The sequence below is a fragment of the Stenella coeruleoalba genome (genome assembly GCF_951394435.1).
Source record: "Stenella coeruleoalba genome assembly, chromosome: 14".
Classification (NCBI taxonomy): Eukaryota; Metazoa; Chordata; class Mammalia; order Artiodactyla; family Delphinidae; genus Stenella; species Stenella coeruleoalba.
The window spans coordinates 8,226,637-8,247,590 of record NC_137160.1 but is presented as its reverse complement, the minus strand read 5'-3'; the positions used below and the strand labels follow the sequence as shown (position 1 = coordinate 8,247,590).

At 33.7% G+C, this 20,954-nt stretch overlaps 1 protein-coding gene across 3 annotated transcripts in view; it reads left to right on the top strand.

The window, feature by feature from the left end:
* The window catches only part of DOK6 (docking protein 6), a 409,710-nt gene that overhangs the window by 95,328 nt on the left and 293,428 nt on the right, over positions 1–20,954 (top strand). For 2 of the 3 annotated variants that reach the window (XM_079943238.1, XM_079943239.1), the window contains exon 1: positions 891–1,628. The exons of the other annotated variant lie outside the window; for it this stretch is intronic. In XM_079943238.1, the coding sequence (XP_079799364.1) occupies positions 1,515–1,628 (114 nt within the window). In that variant the 5' untranslated portion in view covers positions 891–1,514. Of the gene's footprint in view, positions 1–890; positions 1,629–20,954 lie in introns of those variants that run through there. 3 annotated transcript variants of the gene reach the window in all.

Sequence of the window (20,954 nt, the reverse complement as noted above, 5' to 3'; positions counted from 1 at the left end):
TTAGCATATATTGTTTTGGTTTCATTGTTTACTAAACACTGATCAATTCTCACTTTTCTGAAGCTTTGTAATTCCCGACATGATTTAAATTTCTATTCCAGAGAAGTTTACAAGAAATCTGCAAATGTACTGAGAGTAGGGGCTATGTCTTATACGTCTTGGTGTGTCCATAATGTTTTACAAAGTACAGTTCACCCAAGAAAGTTTTAAATTATAGGCATTATACAATATGCTGGGGATTAAGAAGTTACCTTTCCTATGAATTTAAAATAATACCTGGTCTAGCAAGGATGGCAGAAATACAAACACATAACCATTATATAAGTAATTAGTGGTACAGCACAGGTACAAATAAAGTCCTATTTGCTGAAATGAGAGAACAACCAAATGTGCCTGGAGGAACTGGGAAGGCTTTGTCCAGATGACAACTAAACTGAGTCATAAAGATAAATTGTTATTTCACCAGGTGAAGATGAGAAGGAAATATTCTAGATTGAGGAATGGTGTAAGCGAAGACATAGAATCACAAAACACTTAATTTGCAAGAAACAATGAGAAACTCATTAATATTTACTAGGCAATAATTTCTCTGAAGGCAAAGATTTTTTTATATTGACTTTATTCTGTAATTTAATACACTATCTTATTAATCTTCTTTAATATTATATTGGCCAACCTAGGTCATTTGCATTTTCACATAAAAAAGTACACCTATATCCTCTGTATCTATCTACAAAGATTTTGAGATTCCACCATTTTAAATAGCAAACTTTGAAAATTGAGACTGTAATTTTTGAATCTTTATGTTCTTGTTCTGTTTATGGATATAAACACATTGGAGACTCTTTGTAAATAAATAAAAACTTAAAATACTATCTCAAGGCCACTAGATGAGAATAGAATCAAAGCAGAGATTAACAACTGAAGTTTTTCAACATTAGAAGATTATTACCTTCTATTTACTATATGGATATGATGCCTGGATGGATTAGATGTCCCTGTCACCATGTGAGACCACCTAACTTCTGCATAAAGAAAAAGCTGCTGTCTTGCTTATGTATTTTCTAGATTCTATTCGTACTACTAGCTTTTCAATTTGCATCATTTGTGGCTTCTGAGGAATATCCTTGACTATGTTCATTAAACTTGAGAAGTTCCAGGGTCTCTGTGAATAGTTGAACAGACTACATAGAACCCTGGGACTCTCTCTTGCAAACCATGTCTCCGCAAGACCCCTTTTTATGTAAGTACAGTAGTCCCCCCTTATCCGAGGTTTCAGTTACCCGTGGACCACCACAGTTTGAAAATATTAAAGGTAAAATTCCATAAATAAACAATTGATAGTTTTAAATTTTGTGCTGTTCAGAGTAGTATCATGGTGAAATCTCTCCCTGTTCCAATCCCCCCAGGATCTCCAACTGTTGACATCTGTTCCTGACCGACGTCAGGTTTCATATAGTTCAGTAACCGTTGACATCATCGTGGGTCAGTGATCCAGGATCATCCTTCTTCTGATGTATTGTCAGAAGGTCAACAGTAGCCTAATGTTCCATCCCAGCACCTACCTCATTCACCCCAGTTCATCTCATCACGTAGGCATTTTATTATCTCACATCATCACAAGAAGGGTGAGTACAGTAGAATAACCTATTTTGAGAGAGAGGGAGAGGGAAAAAGAGGGAGAGGAAGAGGGAGAGAGGGAGCACATTCACATAACTTTTATTACTGTATATTGTTATAATTACTGTTATTCATTATTGGTGTTATACTGTGCCTAATTTATAAATTAAACTTTATTGTATCTAAGTATGTGTGTATAGGAAAATAGAGTATATACTGGGTTTAGTACCATCTGCAGCTTCAGGCATCCACTGGGGGTCTAGGAACATATTCCTCCTGGGTAAGACGGGACTACTGTATGTATTTATTGATTGTAACTAGAAGTCAGGTTGTTTTGCATTTATGTATTTTTTAAATGTATTACTTTCAATTTCAACTGAGTGTTTAATGACCCTGTCCCTAATTCTTAGGATACTTCACTTTAGATGCCTCTGAGTTGAGTTCAGCCAGATTTGAGAGTTGTGTTATATAGCTTGAATCTTTATATTTTTTAAATCTCCCATCTCTAGGCCTTTTCTTAGAGATGTTGAATTCTGAGCAGTAAATAACAAGAATGTGCAAATGTCAACCATGGAGTTGTGTTGATCATAAGGCCTGGGCTGTCCTCTGTCCTATGTATCAGCTGGCAGAGCGTGGCCTTTCACTCGTCCCTGGTGACTCTGCCTGCTAGCCGCTGGCGGCTTAGTTTCCATTTGTGCCTCCCAATGACTCCTTTATTAATTCACAGTGTGATTATTACCTGCCATAAGTATGAGAAGAATTACTTAGAAAGAAAGGATTTTTATCAGCACTCCTTCATTTTGGGAAAGCATTGCTGGTCTGGTAAACTGAGAAATTGTTTTCAAAACATTAAAATTTTGGAGGATTCTGCTGGTAAAAATATGCACAGCTGAACACAAAATGCCTGAAAAGAGAATAATGTGTGTTACTTCCAGGCCTCTTCCTCCTCCTCTTCCCCTTTTCTTTTACTATTATTATTTTTTGATGTGTCCTGCCCCAGTGTTGGGTCTCCTCCTTGTCTGTCTGTCTACTTATTAGTCTTCCTTCTTAGGCATGTTCCTTTTTATGCTCTTTTATGAGACAGCACTTTACTTACTTATAAAATACTGCATTGTGTTTTAAACATTTTAAGATGTAAATTCAGTAGCAACATTGTTCATTTTGCCTGAAATCATTATTACTGTAAGTCAGGCGTTTGACTGAATTTGAAAATTTTATATGAACATTAAATGAGGAGGCAGCAGCAGAAAATTCATAGATATTAGGCAAGGTAATATGTGGATAATCTTTCCAGAGCATCATCTTTTTGGCTAAAGAGAACAGAAAATGTCTTAAAAAATAAAAGGTAGGACTAAAAATTAAAACCATGCTATATAGAAAGGATAATTTGATAGAATGAACACAGTGGAAGACATTGACTCACTATAACTCTGAAAATTATGTATTTAAGTTTCATTAGATATAATGACATACATGGTGGAAGGTAAATTTACCATTGATTTTAAAATAACAATAGTTTTAAAGATTGTCAGATGCATGAAGTTATTTTCTCCTAGTCACATTTGTAATGGCCAACATGTATTTGACAATGGAAATTCCTTCTGCTGTCTGTGTTACACATAAACTAAAAAAGAAAATGCAGAAATTTAGCAACAGCGTATTGTAGTTGGCTTTCAGAAATTTTCTTGAGAAAACACAAAAAAATAGGATTAAAAAATTTAAGAGTTAGGAGTATTAACTCATTTTTAGGCTCAACCTCACAGATTTTGTATTGGACACCAAAAGCAAATATTGTACAAATATTGATGTTATGATAAATTGTGTTGAACATAATTACAAATTGTGAAGACAAATGTATATTGGTACAGACTTTGGGGCGGGATATTTTAATATTTCCTATTGAATCTAAAAAAAACCTTCAACTGCCAATTACATTTATATTCACTTACTAGTTAAACTAGGGCAATCAGAATAAAGAAGCAGAAGAAAGTAATTCAGATACAAGAATGCTTTATTTTCATTATTCATACATACAAAAGAATTAACTGAAATTCCACAGATGTAAGCAAAATTTAAATAAATTAAATCCATATATTGGATTTGTACAGAGTCATTAAACATTGAGATTTTGGAGACTACTTAGATATTTAGGAAGATGTTGATTAAAGTGGTATGCGTAAAAGGCCCATTGAAAAGGAGCTCCACAATTTTGGAAAAATGTAAACATAGATAATCTGGAAAAATATACTAATATTAAAAGAGTCTACTTTGGGAGTAGTTATTAAAATACATGATTTTGTAAATTTTACTTTTCTAAATTTTCAATAATGGCATTATATTACTTTTACAATTAAAGTTTTCTTGAAAGTGTTTGAAATAATGTAATAAATCTTGTGCATAACATGGCATAAAACATGATAATAAAAAAAGTGATGTTAATGTTTATAATTGTAAACTGTCATATTGGCATTGTCAGTAGATCCTTCAGCAGAAAGGTTAGATAATTTAATGTGCAGTATTTTTGTTTTTTTAGTTTCCTATTTTAAAAGGAAGTTTTATTGTTTGTTATTATTTAATTGCACAAAATAACACTGCTAAAAAGTGTCTAGGACACTGTTAGTCTGAACAGCTTAATTTAAAATAATAGTATTAAAATAAATAAAACTCTTTTCTTCTATGCAGGTGAAATAACTTTGAATACCCTGAATTCTAATCTCAATTCATTGTATATAAAAACAGTGTTTATTATATTAAGGATAATTTACGCATTTTATAGTTACTTGCAATTTCAGTTACCCTCAATCATGTTTCTGAAGACTCTTTAAAAATGAATTTTTTTTAAAGAAAGTATATTTACTTATTTAAAACAATTACTAATTGCCCTAGTTAAAAATAGTTACTACGCTATTGGATTTGGGTAAGGTGTTATTAGTGTAAGCCAAAGTGATTAAACCATATCATCTTCTTTGTGTAATTTTAAATATACTTGAATATGATGTATGTCAGTAGATTCGGTTTTTAAATCTTAATTTCTTTCTTTCTTTGAATCTTAATTTTAGTTTTTAAATCTTAATTTCTTTCTTTCTTTGAATCACTGGTTGTTCAGATCTTTTCTGCTTTTGTTTTAGAAAACTATGTAATAGGGTGGGGTCAGCCTGAATATTTTCTTTCGGTTCAATTCAATTCGGTTCAATTCAGTTCAGTTCAATTCACCACTATGAAATATGCAAAGTCCTACCTAAAGTGTGTGTGTATAATGGTTAAAAAGACAAGCCGCCTTCACTCCATTGTTCATGTTTTGACAAGTAGGATGTAAAATCAACTAATGAAACGTGGAATGTGGGATGGTAGTAACAATAAATATACTGGTTAAGAGATATTAGTCCAAAAAGCTTAGTCTTTAATGGATTGTTCTGGTAAGATAACTCTTGGATACATGAGATATCACTGTAGTTGTAACCTGATTTTCCAGATTTAAAAATTTTACTTAAGTATTTATACATATTATAGAATTTTACTTAAACACCTAGAATCTACAGAAATAAGTGAGTCTGAGATTTTATTTTAGTGTTGCATGTTTTAAATAATATATACCTATCTCTCACACTATGTTCGGCAGTATATGTAATTTACATTCTCTATCTTAAAATTCAGGTATCTGTATCTTAAAATTCAGGTGAGACAAAGAACCAGTCAAATCATATGTCATTATTTTGGAAGTGTTCTGAGTTCTTTTAGAAGGTTTGCTGTGTCTAAAATCTTGAAATTTACAGTCATTTTTTAAACTTGTGAATTAATGTTTATTTCCATCTTTGCAAAAACCTTTAAGAAAGGACATTTTGTTTAAAGTCAAACCTAGTGTTTTAAGTACATTTTTTGTTTGTTTGTTTGTTCTGCGGTACGCGGGCCTCTCACTGTCGTGGCCCCTCCCGTTGCGGTGCACAGGCTCCGGACGCGCAGGCTCAGTGGCCATGGCTCATGGGCTCAGCCGCTCCGCGGCACGCAGGATCCTCCCGGACCGGGGCATGAACCCGCGTCCCCTGCATCGGCAGGAGGACTGCCAACCACTGCGCCACCAGGGAAGCCCTTAAGTACATTTTTAATGGACACTGAGAAGAAAACACTGAGGCTCAAAATTTTCTATGAAAGAAGAATTTACAATTGACATTTATTTATTAATTCTTCTAGGAGAAAATAAGTAGTTACTTGCAAAACTAAATTATTCTTTCTAAGAGAAATAGAATTATTGACTATTTGCATTCTGGATTTATTAGTTAAAATAATTTGTTGTAATATAAAATTTTTTATGTCTGTAACTGACTTGGTTTGGGCAAAAGTAATAGTTCTCATGTAAAATTTATAGATATTATTCTATCTAGCTTTTATGATATCTACTGTGATACGGAGTATTGTTGCATGTTATTGAATTATCTTCTAACCTTTGAAAACTTACTGAATTACAGTTCAAAAATGTGACAGGAAAATAAAGCTGTTCTTTTCAATTCCCTTTCTGCTTCTGAAGGAAGGTAAATCATGGCAACAGGAGCTTGTCTTGTTTTCTGAGCATGCTTATGGATATGATGGGTAGCAGTGGAGGCAATGAGACAGGGGTTAATTGCTCTGAAAGGGAAGGAGAGAGAGAAGAAGGAAGCTGGGACAGAGGGTCTAGGAAGTCAGGCAGCAAAGCACAATGTAGAGGCCTCACAAGGCAATGGTCAAGAGAGAGCAAAAGTTGGACTTTGGAGTGATTGGAAACGTGTAACATAAATTTGTTACTGAGTTGTTTATTTTGTGGTTTGTGATGTAAAGCCTCTCAGTTTCCCACGAATTTTTCACTGAAGCCCATATTTTTTTTTAACATCTTTATTGGCGTATAATTGCTTTATAATTATATGTATACATATATCTCCATATTTCTAAGTATTGATTCAATAAAGTTCATCTTCTACGATTGACACAGGCAAACAGTAGAAGCAGAACACAGAGAGAGCCACCAACTTGATCTTAAATTAGTGTTTTATGAAATGTGGATAAGGAATGAGGCAATTTGAAAATTTTCGATGAACATATTTTAATGTTTATGTTCCATGAGTAGTTCCCAATTATTTTTTAGAAAATTAAACAATATGAATAATATAAACCTCATTTGAAAAATAACATATTGCCTCATTTATCCTCCAAAGAAATCTAAATTTAAACTCTCTAAGATTGGTGTAGTGTAATACATACTGTAGAAATGATTTATTGGGTTTATCCAAGCTTTTCCATTTTGATTTCAAAACAGATGCTTTACTTGGGCTTCCCTGGTGGCGCAGTGGTTGAGAGTCCGCCTGCCGATGCAGGGGACACGGGTTCGTGCCCCGGTTCAGGAAGATCCCACATGCCGCGGAGCGGCTGGGCCCGTGGGCCATGGCCGCTGAGCCTGCACGTCCGGAGCCTGTGCTCCGCAACGGGAGAGGCCACAGCAGTGAGAGGCCCACGTACCGCAAAAAAAAACCCAACAAAAACAAAGAAAAACAGATGCTTTACTTGATGACTGAAAATATTTTCACTTTAAATGTTTTTTTCATACACTGTAGATATTGATCTGCTACCAGAGAAAAACATTTTTTTTTTCTCTACGTGAAGTTTTTTCCCCATCTCTTTGGTTTTATTTGTTTTGTTTATGTGTTTTTGTAACTGGGCCAAGGAAGAACTGCTTTGTCAGCACCAATGATGTTTGTGCTGTTGGTAACTCCGTGCAACTTCAGTTCCTTCCAGTAATGGTTATGGTCATCTGACCTAAGAAAATGTCTGCTAAACTTTGCAAATGCATTAGGTCCACATGATCTAAAAGTTAAATATTGACTTGAAAATTGATCTAAAGTTATTCCTGGTTCTTAAATTTATAGTCCCAAATGTTTTTCCAACTTCCATCTCAGTTTTTCAGCAGCTGGGAGAGTGAAGAGGTGATGTCTTCAAGTGCACAGGTGCAGAGTCTAATGCTGTTACCAGAGAGTTTATCCACACCCGTTTGTGCCTTATGCAGTGACTTCTGTATCCTGGAATGTATGAGATGTTTTGTGTTTATTTTGTGTTTTAGGAACACATTTATTATTTTAGTCAAATTGGACAGTTCTGCATAAGAATTGAGGTTACGGAGTGAATTAATTATTAAAAGGTAAAAACTTGAAAGTTCTATAGATTAAGCAACCTAAACATAAGAAATGAAGCAAGCAATACTTTCCAAATGTTTTGGGTGTCACAGTCTCTTAGCAGAAGGTGTGTTTTATTAAACCTTCTTCTACTTTCATGTGATATTTTACAGGCATACTTTGTTTTATCGCGTTCTGCTTTACTGCACTTTGCAGATCTTGCGGTTTTTTCCAAGTTGAAGGTTTGTGGCAATCTTGCATTGAGCAAGTCTATCGGCATCATTTTTCCAATGGTATTTGCTCACATCATGTCTGTGTCACATTATGGCACTTTTTGCAATACTTCAAACTTTTTATTATTATTGTATTTGTTATGGTGGCCAGTGATCTGTGATGTAACTATTGAAAAAAGATTATGACTTGCTGAAGGCTTAGATGATGGCTAGCATTTTTTAGCAATAGACTATTTTTAAATTAAGGTATATATGTTGTTCCTTTAGACATAATGCTACTGCACACGTAACAGACTACGGTATAGTGTAAATGTAATTCGTGTATGCACTGGGAAACCAAAAAATTCAGTGACTCGCTTTATTGCGATATTCACTTTATTTTGGTGGTCTGCAACTGAGCCTACAACTGGCCCAATGGAGAACCATCCATTTTGAAGCAGCAGACATGATGGCTTTATCTGGTTATGAAGAATTTCCACTTTTTTAAAAAAAATCAGGCAAGTACTCATGCATTAGCGTGAAACTATTAAGCAAAGTTTTGAAAATGAAAATTAATTAAATAATTTGATTAGTTTGTTTTAAAAAATAAATGGGAAGTTTTTTCTTATATCAATTTGTATTACTTAATTTTTTTTTTCTTCTCTTCTCAGTCATATATTTTTGTAATTATTAGACCAGCTTTGAATGCTATGCTCACAAGTATACTGGAGAGAGGAGAATACTGTTCTGAATAAATTAATTATTAAACAAGGCTTTTTAGTGGAAAAAGAAACCTTCATTCTCATGGTATATATCACATATATACTGGTATATAAAATTATTATCTGAATTAAACTAAGTCAAGTGCTGTATTTTACAATTTTTAGGTAGATAAGTAGAAATGACTAAATTTTGAAACTTCTTTAAAACTATATAAGAAATGGGAAACTATTTTTGCAAATAATATTTGTTTCTATTTTTGAAGGAAAAATTCATAATACTCTAGAATTTTTCTTCATTATGTATAATAAACTGTGATTTATCTAATGTTTAGCATTACCCTCAAATGCCAAATCACTCTGTTCCAAAAATTTAGATTTTTAAATTTCAGTTTAACTTGTATTTTTCTTTATATTTAAAATTTTTAACCTTAAAATCTATGTAAAAATTTTTTTGAAGTGTATCATGAATGATTTTGCATGTTTCTGGAGGGTTTCTATTTTGTATTGAAAGTTTAGGTAATCACTAAAGAAATGTAAGGAGATAATTGCTATAGAAAGATGATTCTGCTTGTGGTGAGGACTACGGAGCGAAGAAAGATCAATGAGTAATGAAATCTATCGTTCTATTTAATTTGAATCCAATATCTCCTTTTAATCTTCATTGCATTTGCATTAGTTCAGGCACAGACTACTACACTTGGCTATATATTTCCTTTCTTTGGGCTCCTCATCGTGACTGGGAAATGTAAAAAAATTTTTTTTCTGCAAAAAGCCAGATAGTAAATATTTTAGGCCTCTTTGTAGGCCATAAAGTCACAAGTACTTAACTGACACACTGTAGTGTAAAAGCCACCATAGATAATGCATAAATGAATGAACATGGCTCGGTTCTAACGAAACTTTATTTATGGACCTTGAAATATGAATTTTATATAATTTTCACCTCTCATAAAATCTTCATTTACCTTTTCAATCATTTAAAAATGTAAAAATCATTCTTGGTTCTTGAGTTATGTATAAATCTGGCCTGTTGTCTGTTTTTTTGTATGGGCCACATGAAGTTTGAAAATCTACACAAATTAAAATTTATTCATTAAGTCATATTTATAAAAATATATCATTTTATAATCAATTTACACATACTCCTCCTTTCCTTACTATATTTTTTATACCAGCTTTGTTGAGATATGAATCACATATCTTATGATTTCACTCCTTTAATGGCACAGTTGAATGGTTGTTAGTATACTCACAGAATTGTTCATGCGTCACCACAGTCAAATTTAGAACATTTTCATCACCATGAAGAGAAATCCCATCACCATTAACCATCACTACCCATTTTCTCCTAATTCCCCTGCAACCCTAGACAACTACTGGTTAGTGATTTCTATTGATTTGCCTATTCTGTACATTTCATACAAATAGAATCGTACAATATGTGGTCTTTTGTGACTAACTTCTTTTGCTTAGTATTATGTTTTCAAGGTTCATCAGTGTTGAAGCATGTATCTGTACTTCATTTCTTTATATTGCTGAATAATATTCCACTGTATGGCTATCTCACATTTTAATTATCCATTCATCATGTGATGGTCATTTGGGTTGTTTCTACTTTTTTGGCTATGATTAATAATGCTACTGTCAACATTCATGTACAGATTTTTGTGTGGACATGTTTTCATTTCTCTTGGGTATAGCCCTAGCAATGGAATTGCTGAGTCATACAGAAATTTGCCAAATTTCTTTCATTAGTGATTTCTCATTTCATTCCATTGTAGCCTTAGAACATACTTTGTATGATTTCAATCCTTTTAAACTTATTTAGGTTTGTTTATGGATCAGCATATGGTCTGTCCTGGACAGTGTTCCATGTAGACTTGAGAAGAATGTATATTTTGTACATAAAGTTGCTGAGAGAGCAAGGAAATATATGGGTGTTTCCTAACCCATGTATGTATGCAGATGTATAAATATTTATAACTATAAACATACATCTCTATATTAAGTGAAACTTGAGTTCCTACTGATGTCTCCATGTCTCATCCATCATCACATGGATCATTCTAGCCTCCTCCCCTTGCTTTTCTGTGACCTCCCACTCCAACAGTGGGAAACTTGTTTCCTACCATCCACCATCTTTGCCTAATTGTTTAACTCCAGGTTACAAGTATAGTAGTTTCAGAATTGTTAACCTGTACTTCTGTGGGAAACAGCTTTGTCCATAAGATTCTGTGCATTTGTGTAATTGTTTTTGCTGTTAATCTCACAGTTTCACCTCATTTCCAAAGTTACTTAATTCACCACCTATTCCCTTACCCACATCAGTGAGGCTGTTTCAGACATTTATAATATATTATTTAGTCACATTCTACATTCCATCGAGCCTACTTTTAAAGGGCAAATGCCAAGCCTTTGTTGATTTGATTTCATACATTAAAAAGTAGTGATTCTGTTTTCTATACCTAAATAATAGTCACCATTAATGAACCTTAAACTTAGTTGTAAGCATAATCGTAAAGCTATATTACAGTACAGGTGCTTCAACTTACAGATGCAAGACTTAGATACATAAATTATTAATATCACAGTAAATTAATGGTGGAGCCAGATTAGCATTCAGGCTACTCTAGGAAGAATGTTCTTTTCTTATATTCTCTCAGATACAATATTATCTAATATTCTCTAATCATTTTCCTTTCAGAATTTAAAATTTTCTAAGATAATTAGGGTTAGTATAAGGAGGAAAATAACTTTGAAATAAACAAATACTTAACTCCTCAAGAGGTTCTAATAGCATATTAAACTTCTGAATCAAGGAGAGTTAGTACAAGATCTTTGTGTTTGGCATTAATCCAGGAGATTCCCTGAATTGTAGCCTAACTCACTGCTGATAAGAATACTTCTCCCAAGGAAGGCTGTAATCTTGCCAGTTTATACAGTGCTAGATAGTCCTCCACTCCAGCATTTATTTGTTTAGACTTTCTATTTAAATGTAAGGTTTAATAAAACTGGATCTCCATAATCTAAGTATCCATCATACATGCTGTAGTTCTGCCTGGGCCACATTAATTAATCTTTAGCACAATCATGACATATGTAACATTACTCAACATCTCTCTTGGTTGGAAACTATTAAAACAAGCACTGCTTTAGAGCAACTGGCAGTGCTTACATTGTGGTACTCACTATCACCTCTTTCCAGGAAAGAAGAAAACAAAAATGAATTTCCATTGCCCTGACAGGTCCAACGAACAAAAGACAGTGGATATAGCAGTATAAAAGGGATCAAGGACTGCATAAATCACCAGAGAAAAATCACCTGCATTTCTGGATTTTTGTGTCTTTTGTGGTCAGATCTTGCAATGAGTATTAGGTATTGGTTTAGTACTCATTTTCCCTCCTACTCTCTTGTTTCCTTTCTCTCCCTCTTTCTCCACATATCTATGCATATCCTCCTCACCATCTGCAATGAAAGGAAATTATATAATAAATTAGATTACCTACCACCTAAACTGAATCCTAGTAATACACCAGGCATTATCGAGAACTCCATAAATTCCATTCCAGTCTTTGTTTAATAGTTGGAATTCCCCTTTGATTTCTTTCTCCTTTACTCCCCTATCCAACTAACCAATAATTCTTTTCATTGCTTTATGACTTTTTGCACTGGCTAATTCTTTTAAATTCCCATAATCACTATTTTATACCTTCATCTCAGACCTTGGTTTCATTTCTCAATGCACTCCAAACTGTGTTCTCCAAAGAAGTTTCCCTGTCTGCAGTCTCTGCAATCTTCATTCATTTATGCACCTAACTCATTTAAGGAATTGTGACATTAAGTTGGAAAGGAGTACAGATATTTTCTGAGTCCCAGCTTCTGCTACATAAGGCAATAATTGCATGATATCACCGTGAGTACACCACAACATAAGTACCCTCTCTGCCCCAAAGACTCTTTGCATTTTCTTCCTTTAAATCATTGCTCAAGTTATTACTAAACAAAATACATTCTTTTTCTTAAACTTTTTATTTTATATTGGAGTATAGTTGATTAACAATGTTGTGTTAGTTTCAGTTGTACAGCAAAGTGATTCAGTTATACATATACATGTATCTATCTTTTTCAAATTCTTTTCCCATTTAGGTTGTTACATAATATTGAACAGAGTTCCCTGTGCTATACAGTAGGTCCTTGTTGGTTATCCATTTTAAATATAGCAGTGTGTACATGTCAATCCCAAACTCCCTAACTATCCCTCCCTGCCACCCTTCCCTCCCTGGTAACCATAAGTTCCTTTTCTCAGTCTGTAAGTCTGTTGCTGTTTTGTAAATAAGTTCATTTGTATCATTTTTTTAAGATTCTGCATAAGCAATATCAAACAATGTTTCTTTCTCTGTCTGACTTACTTTACTCAGTATGACAATCTCTAGTTCCATCCATGTTGCTGCAAATGGCCTTATTTCATTCTTTTTTAATGGCTGAGTAATATTCCATTGTATATATGGGCCCCATCTTCTTTATCTGTTCCTCTGTCGATGGACATTTAGGTGGCTTCCATGTCTGGGCTATTGTAAACAGTGCTTCAATGAACATTGGGGTGCATGTATCCTTTTGGACCATGTTTTTCTCCAGATATATGCCCAGGAAGGGGATTTCAGGATCATATGGTAGCTTTATTTTTAGATTTTTAAGGAACCTCCATACTGTTCTCCACAGTGGCGGTATCAATTTATATTCACACCAACAGTGCAAGAGGGTACCCTTCTCTCCACACCCTCTCCAGCATTTATTGTTTGTGGATTTTTTGATGATAGCCATTCTGACTGGTGTGAGGTGATAGCTCATTGTAGATTTGATTGCATTTCTCTAATAATTAGCGATATTGAACATCTTTTCATGTGCCTCTTGGCCATGTCTTCTTTGGAGAAATGTCAATTTAGGTATTCTGCCCTTTTTTTTTTTTTTTTTTTTTTTTTGCGTTACGCGGGCCTCTCACTGTTGTGGCCTTTCCCGTTGCGGAGCAACAGGCTCCGGACGCGCAGGCTCAGCGGCCATGGCTCACGGGCGCAGCCACTCCGCGGTATGTGGGATCTTCCCGGACCGGGGCACGAACCCGTGTTCCCTGCATCGGCAGGCAGACTCTCAACCACTGCGCCACCAGGGAAGCCCCCCTTTTTTTTTTTTAACATCTTTATTGGAGTATAATTGCTTCACAATGGTGTGTTAGTTTCCATTTTTTGATTGGGTTTTTTGTTTTGATGATATTAAGCTGCATAAGCTGTTTGTAAATTTTGGAGACTAATCCCTTGTTGATCACATCATTTGCAAATATTTTCTCCCATTCTGTGTAATTAGGTCCCATTTGTTTATTTTTGGTTTTATTCCCATTACTCTGCGAGACAGATTGAAAAAGATCTTGCTGTGATTTATGTCAGAGAGTATTCTGCCTATGTTTTCCTCTAAGAGTTGTATAGTGGCTGGTTTTACATTTAGGTCTTTAATCCATTTTGAGTTTATTTTTGTGTATGGTGTTAAAGAATATTCTAATGTTCTATTTAAAATACATTCTTAAATAGTGAATTCCATGTGCATCAGAATCACTTGGAAGGCTTGTTGAAACCTCACCCCCAGGGATTTTGATGCATAATTTGTTCCCAGGTGATGCTGAAACTGCTTGTCTGGGCACCACACTTAGAGAACCACTGCCCTAGAAGGTTGTGTGTTGATAGCTAGTTCACTAGTTTACCTTCATTGTGAGGGATCCCAGAGAGATTCAATCTAGACCCCTAGATTTTACTTACACTAGTTATTCAGAGTTAATGAGAAAATTGTCCAGGTATGTGTAGAATGTTTTCTGTGGAAGATAATGACAGGAAGTAATAAAAACATAACTTTTTGATGGATTCTGATAAATAATTATAAATTGATGAAAACAATTTATACATGTATGCTAGCATGTTAATAACATTTTCATCTTTATTTTGACTAAGCAGAAAATTAATATTGTACCTTACAGTGAAATTTCTGAAAAATACAATAGCTTTTCCTTTTTAATTTTTGCTTAAGAAATCTTAATTGGCTAGTCTTTACAGATTAAAAGTAAGTCTGTTACTAACAAGTATTTTACAAATAAGCGGGTAAATCCATTGGTTAATTTTCCTATTTGAGAATTTCTTTTAAGAGGATATTACCAGTCATGAAGAGTTATTAGTAAGTGTAACCTTTTATTTCTTAAGGATTTCTGAATTTTATAAATGAAATTTTCATTAGGCAGCCAAGTTTCCTCAGGCAGTACTTTTGTAGGCTAATGGCACTCATCAGAATAATCTGCTGATTTCATAGTTTAATATTAATTTAAGCTGAGCCCTTGGAAATGTGTGCCAAATCTAGTTTCTTAATGGACCACTAATAAAATCAAAACTTTCATACCTATCATAACTTGGTAAGGAAACAAAATAATTTTTTGTTTGATATATAAACACATAAAAATTTGTTAATTTTCTGTGTGATTTTAATGTATGCCCTACTATTTGTCCCCAACTTAAATAGGTTAAACTGTAGTATCATTTAATAAGTAGATTTAGATAATAGAAGCAACATGGAAATTTATCTTAGAAGATTTGAGATGAGTCCATATAATTGTTTCCAATTCAGAGTTTTGGTTTATGATAAAATAGAAATGGAGAGTATTGTAGAATTTTATTTTGTCTGTGCTTATTTTAAGCATTTTCCTCATTGGTAGAAAAGGAGATAATTTCTCATTAAGATAGTGAGTTCAGTAATTCTCTCACTCCCTATTTTGCTTCTTCTATCACATATGTTTTTGATACCAAATCCATTACATGAAGTTGAGCACATGTATTCCAGATCATCTTAATTCTCAGTCTGTACGCCATCTTTCCAATGTGATTCTCATTCCTTTTGTTCTCATGAAATTTCTACACCATTTCATAATTTAAGCCCCTGGACATCACCCATCTGTATCTGTTTTTCTCTCTTCTTCACTCAGACCATAGTATTTTCATTCTCATTAAAATATTGTCATTACCATTTCTCCAGAGAAGACATACAGATGGCCAATAAGCACATGAAAAGATACTAAACATTACTAATTATTAGAGAAGTGCAAATCAAAACTGCAATGAGGTATCAACTCACACTGGTCAGAATGGCCATCATTAAAAAGTCTGCAAATAATAAATGCTGGAGAGGGTGTGGAGAACAGGGAACCCTCCTATACTGTTGGTAGGAATGTAAATTGGTGCAGCCAGTATGGAGAACAGTATGGAGGTTCCTTAAAAAACTGAAAATAGAGTTGCCATATGATCCTGCAATCCCACTTCCAGGCATATATCTGGAAAAAAACTCTAATTCGAAAGATACATGCACCACAATATTCATAGCAGCACCATTTCCAGTAACCAAGACATGGAAGCAACCTAAATGTCTGTAAACAGATGAAAGGATAAAGAAGATGTGGGGTGTGTGTGTGTGTGTGTGTGTGTGTGTGTGTGTGTGTGTATACATATATATATGTATATATACACACACATACATATATATATACATACACACACATACACAATGGATTATTACTCAGCTGTAAAAAAAGAACGAAATAGTGCCATTTGCAGCAACATAGATGGACCTAGAGATTGTAATACTAAGTGAAGTGAGAGAGAGAGAGAGAGAGACAAATATCATATAATATCACATGTGAAATCTAAACTATGGTACAAATGAACTTAATTATAAAACAGAGACCCACAGACATAGAAAACAAACTTGTGGTTACCAGAGGGGAAAGTGGTGGCAGGGGAGGGATAATTTAGAGGAGTTTGGGGTTGGCAGATGCAAGCTACCATGTATAAAATAAACAAGGTCCTCCTGCATAGCACAGGGAAGTATATTCAATATCTTGTAATAAACGGTAATGGAAAGAAATATGAAAAAGAATATCACTTTGCTGTACCCCAGAAACTAACAAATATTGTAAAGTAACTATACTTCAATAAAAAATAATAAATAAAATATTGTCATTACAAGCATACCTTGGAAATATTGTGTTCCAGACCACCTCAGTAAAGCAAATAAAGCAATAAAGTAAGTCACACGAAATTCTTTGCTTTCCCAATGAGTATAAAAGTTATGTTTATACCGTACTGTAGTCTGTTAAGTGTGCAATAGCATTATGTCTAAAAAACAATGTACACACCTTAATTAAAAAATAATGCTGTTGGAAAAATTCTGCTGATAGACTTGTTTGACACAGGGTTGCCACAATTTGGAAAAAAGCGCAGTGTCTGGTAGACACAGTAAAGGGAAGCCCAATAAAACAAGGTTATGCCTGTATGTTGAAAACACTTACAATTTGGAAATGTAAAAAATTTGGAAAAAAGCGCAGTGTCTGGTAGACACAGTAAAGGGAAGCCCAATAAAACAAGGTTATGCCTGTATGTTGAAAACACTTAGGTGTTACTTTTGAAAGGACATCTCATAGACTTCTATCAAAATTCAGTGATACTTGAGAGCCCTCTTTTTTATTGAAACAAAGAGCTCTTGTCCCTTTTCAGTTTTACGGTTAATAACTTGGGGAAGAAGAGCTTTATTCAAGACATTGGCAGAGTTCTCAATATCATTTTCAGTCTTCACAGCACTACTTTTATGACTCTGCATGAAACAATATCCAAAGAAGGGACATCTTCTCATTTTATAAAAAAGTGAAAATAAAGGTTTTTCCTGTCGGTTCTGGTCAGAACGTATTTAAGCGTTCAAAACTGTAATTGACTAAGTCAGGTAATAGTTTTATTAACACATTAGGTGATACTTTAAATGCGTATTCACTGTCAATAGCTTTAAGATATTTATGGAACTAAAATTGTTCTAAAAATAAAACTTCAGTGGTGGTTAAATATTCATGAAAGTAAGTGTTGTTTTCTCAGTAAACAGCCTTATGAGAAACCATCAGTTTCAAAGTTTGTTCCGTTGGGACCAAATGCATACAGTCATTTTGAAAGGTGACATTTGTGATATCCTAAAAGAAATAAGGAGAAATAACAGTGCAAGTAGGTTCTTTTTAAAAAAAGATATCCCGTGTTTAGTTATGTTAACCCAATATTGTATCCTCCCTCAGAAAAAATAATTAATTACTGAAACAAACACTCAGTCCTCTACATTAATGGGGAAATGCTTCAATTTTATTTTACATTTTAAACTGCATATGTTTAAATGAACATATGTACGATATTGCTTATTACTAATGTAATTTCGATATTAACTCAAAATTAGTTCTGACAACTTTCCTTTTTTTTCAGCCATTTCAATTGTGTCCTCATTATCCTCTAAAAATTTATTTTTAGTGTGTCTTGTCGTGCCTTCTATAATACAGGATAAGGCATGTCTAACATTATGCCAACAGATTTTTCTATTCAATCAAATTGAATAAAAATAAGGTACTAGGAATTATGCACAGAAAAAAGTAAAAAATAGAATAGATTCATATTATGCAAGTAAATATAAACATTAACCTGACAACTGCAGGAAAGGAACTTCAGTAATTGTTTTATTTAAATGAAAAGTGCATATTGGAATACATTCCATATGGACAAATTCAATATTTTATTTTCAGTGCTCAATAAAAAAATAAAGTTCTTAAATTTATTATGTAATAAATTTTAAATTTTATGAGTTTAGATTCTTATAAAGCAAACTGCTTTACTTTTCTCTTTTAATTGTTTCTCCCTTGGTTTGAAAATTAAGGAAATTACCTTTCTTTTTATAATTCCTAAATCACTGGTTTTTATACTTTGATAGAAATGTTTGATTACCAGCAGATGTTTGGAGACTGGAGGACGGGGGGAAATTACACCATAAATGCCTTTGTGCGTGTATTTGTGTGTATGTGTGTTTTCAAATAACAAGAGATTGAATAGAACTACTCATCCAATCAGATCAGCCTTGTATGGATCTATTCTTTTAAGTTTTCTACGATAAAGGAAGTCAGCTTTTGCCTGTAAATATGAACTGTGGATATACTGAATGTGACATTATTTTAAGGAGACGTATCACTTAAGACCTTTGTTCTCCAGTTACTTAGAAGGACTTAAAATAATTGGACAGAAAAGCAGTTGAACAAAATGCAACATTATTTGTGGTTTTGTATCTTGCTGTGTATACCTAGATTACAGCAGCCGTATTATTTCATTAGTACTTTAGCTGATCTGCATAGAACCAAGCCTTGTGTATCCCTTGTTTGAATATCCAGGGTCTTGGATTTAGTTGGTTTTGAATGAATGCTTGTATATTTAATATAAAACAATCAAATTTATTTATTTAAGAATATGTATGCCTAATCCCTTCAAGGGAAAAACTGGGATAGGATGGAATACAGTTTTTTTAACAAATTTATATGTGCTCATTAACCCTTTCATATACTGAAAGACACATGTACTCACACAGAATGGTCTTACCTCACTGCATTCTGGGTAGTTTGTAATACCTAGGTATAACTAAGGCACTTAGGAAGCTGATTTTAAATAGAATAAAATAAATTACAGCTCATATTGTAACTAGAATATTAATAAAGCCAAGACCAAATCTAGGATACAAATAGTATGTATGTGCCTTAACCATTAGGCTTTAACTAAATATAGAATTCTGGATCTCCCCAGCAGCACACAACCAAGTCAGCAATTCCTGTCATATTTGCTTCTAAATAAATTGGGAATCTGCACCTTTTTTATTCCTCTGCTTGAGTTCTGCCTTCTCTCTCAGTCCGTCTACCGCCGTAATCTCTAGTATGTACACACAAGCAGAATTGCTGGTCCCTGGGAATGCTTAACTTTAAAAAGGACTTCCTGTTTTCAAAATTGGTTGTACCATTTTACACTATTTCCAGCAATATATTAGAATTCTATCTCTCTTTAAAGATCGTTTTAGCTGTTCTGGGTCATTTGCAGTTACATATAAATTTTATGATCACCTTGTCAATGTCTACTATAAAAGTCTGCTAGTATTTTGATTATGATTGTATTGAATCTCTAGGAATTTGGAAAGAACAGGGTACATCTCTCCATTTGTATGAGTGTTCTTTAAGTTCTCTCAGAGGTGTTTTATAGTTTTTAGTATAGAGGTCTTTCCTGGATCTTGGTATATTTTTTCTAAGTATTTTATACTCTTTTACTTTTTAAACTTTATTTTCCAATTGTTAGTTGCTAGTATACAGAAATGCAGTTATCTTTGTATTTTAAACCTTCAGTATAGTTTATATATTCAAGATAGTTCATTTGTTAGCTCTAGCTGTTCTTTAGACAGCTCTTAGAATTTTAAAAGACAAAGTTATGTTATCTGAAAATAAAGACAGTTTTCTTCTTCCTTCCCAATTTTGATGCCTTCTATTTATTTCTTAGCTTCACTGTCCAGGCCAGAGAATTTGTCCGGGGATGAGATGACTCATCCTTGTGTTGTGCCTGAATTTAGCAAAACTGAAGAGATAGTAAGTAACTAACCTACAAGTCCTGCTGCTATTAGTAGCATTTTTAACCCAGGTCTCGGGCTCTGCTATACGTCTCTCTGTTCTCCAAATTTACATTTCTCTGTAACAAAAAGAAAATAAGATGTTTAATCCTATACATGAATTCAGAGATATCAGATTGTAATTACACAGAAGGGCTCATTGGATCTTTGATGCCGACAGTTTCAAGTGCTGATACCACTCCACTTGGCTGGTTTATAGTGACCACAACTAAATCTGAAAGCAGCACGATGATGCCACACTCACCTGACCCTGGACTGGTCCCACAGCTGTGGGAGAGGCTTAGCTGGAGTAATCAGCTTTTCCTTTTGTTCTTCTGTAAAATCATTCTGCATTCCAGAGTATGTTAAAGATGCCAACATTTGTTTATAATTGGAAAATTCCTAATTTTTCACTAATAATGACCACAAATTTTATCTAACATACTTTTTAAACTTTTAATCTAAAGATCTTGAAGTTTTTATATTTCTTCATTTCTGCTCTTACCATTGAGAAATTCCATTGTGCAGAAGGCTAACCAGGTGTGTTGCGAATCAGTAGATTGGTGTTTTAAAAATAAAGGAACCAAAGCAGATCCAAAATGGATGTGATATTTTATTATACTTTAGAGACAGTATTGAAGAAGTGAGCTTGTTATGAAATATAATGTTTCCCTCTAGGCTAAGGACTCCTTTATCTTTCTTTAGTTCTAACAGTAGGCTTGGCATCAAATAGATTTGACATAGTGGA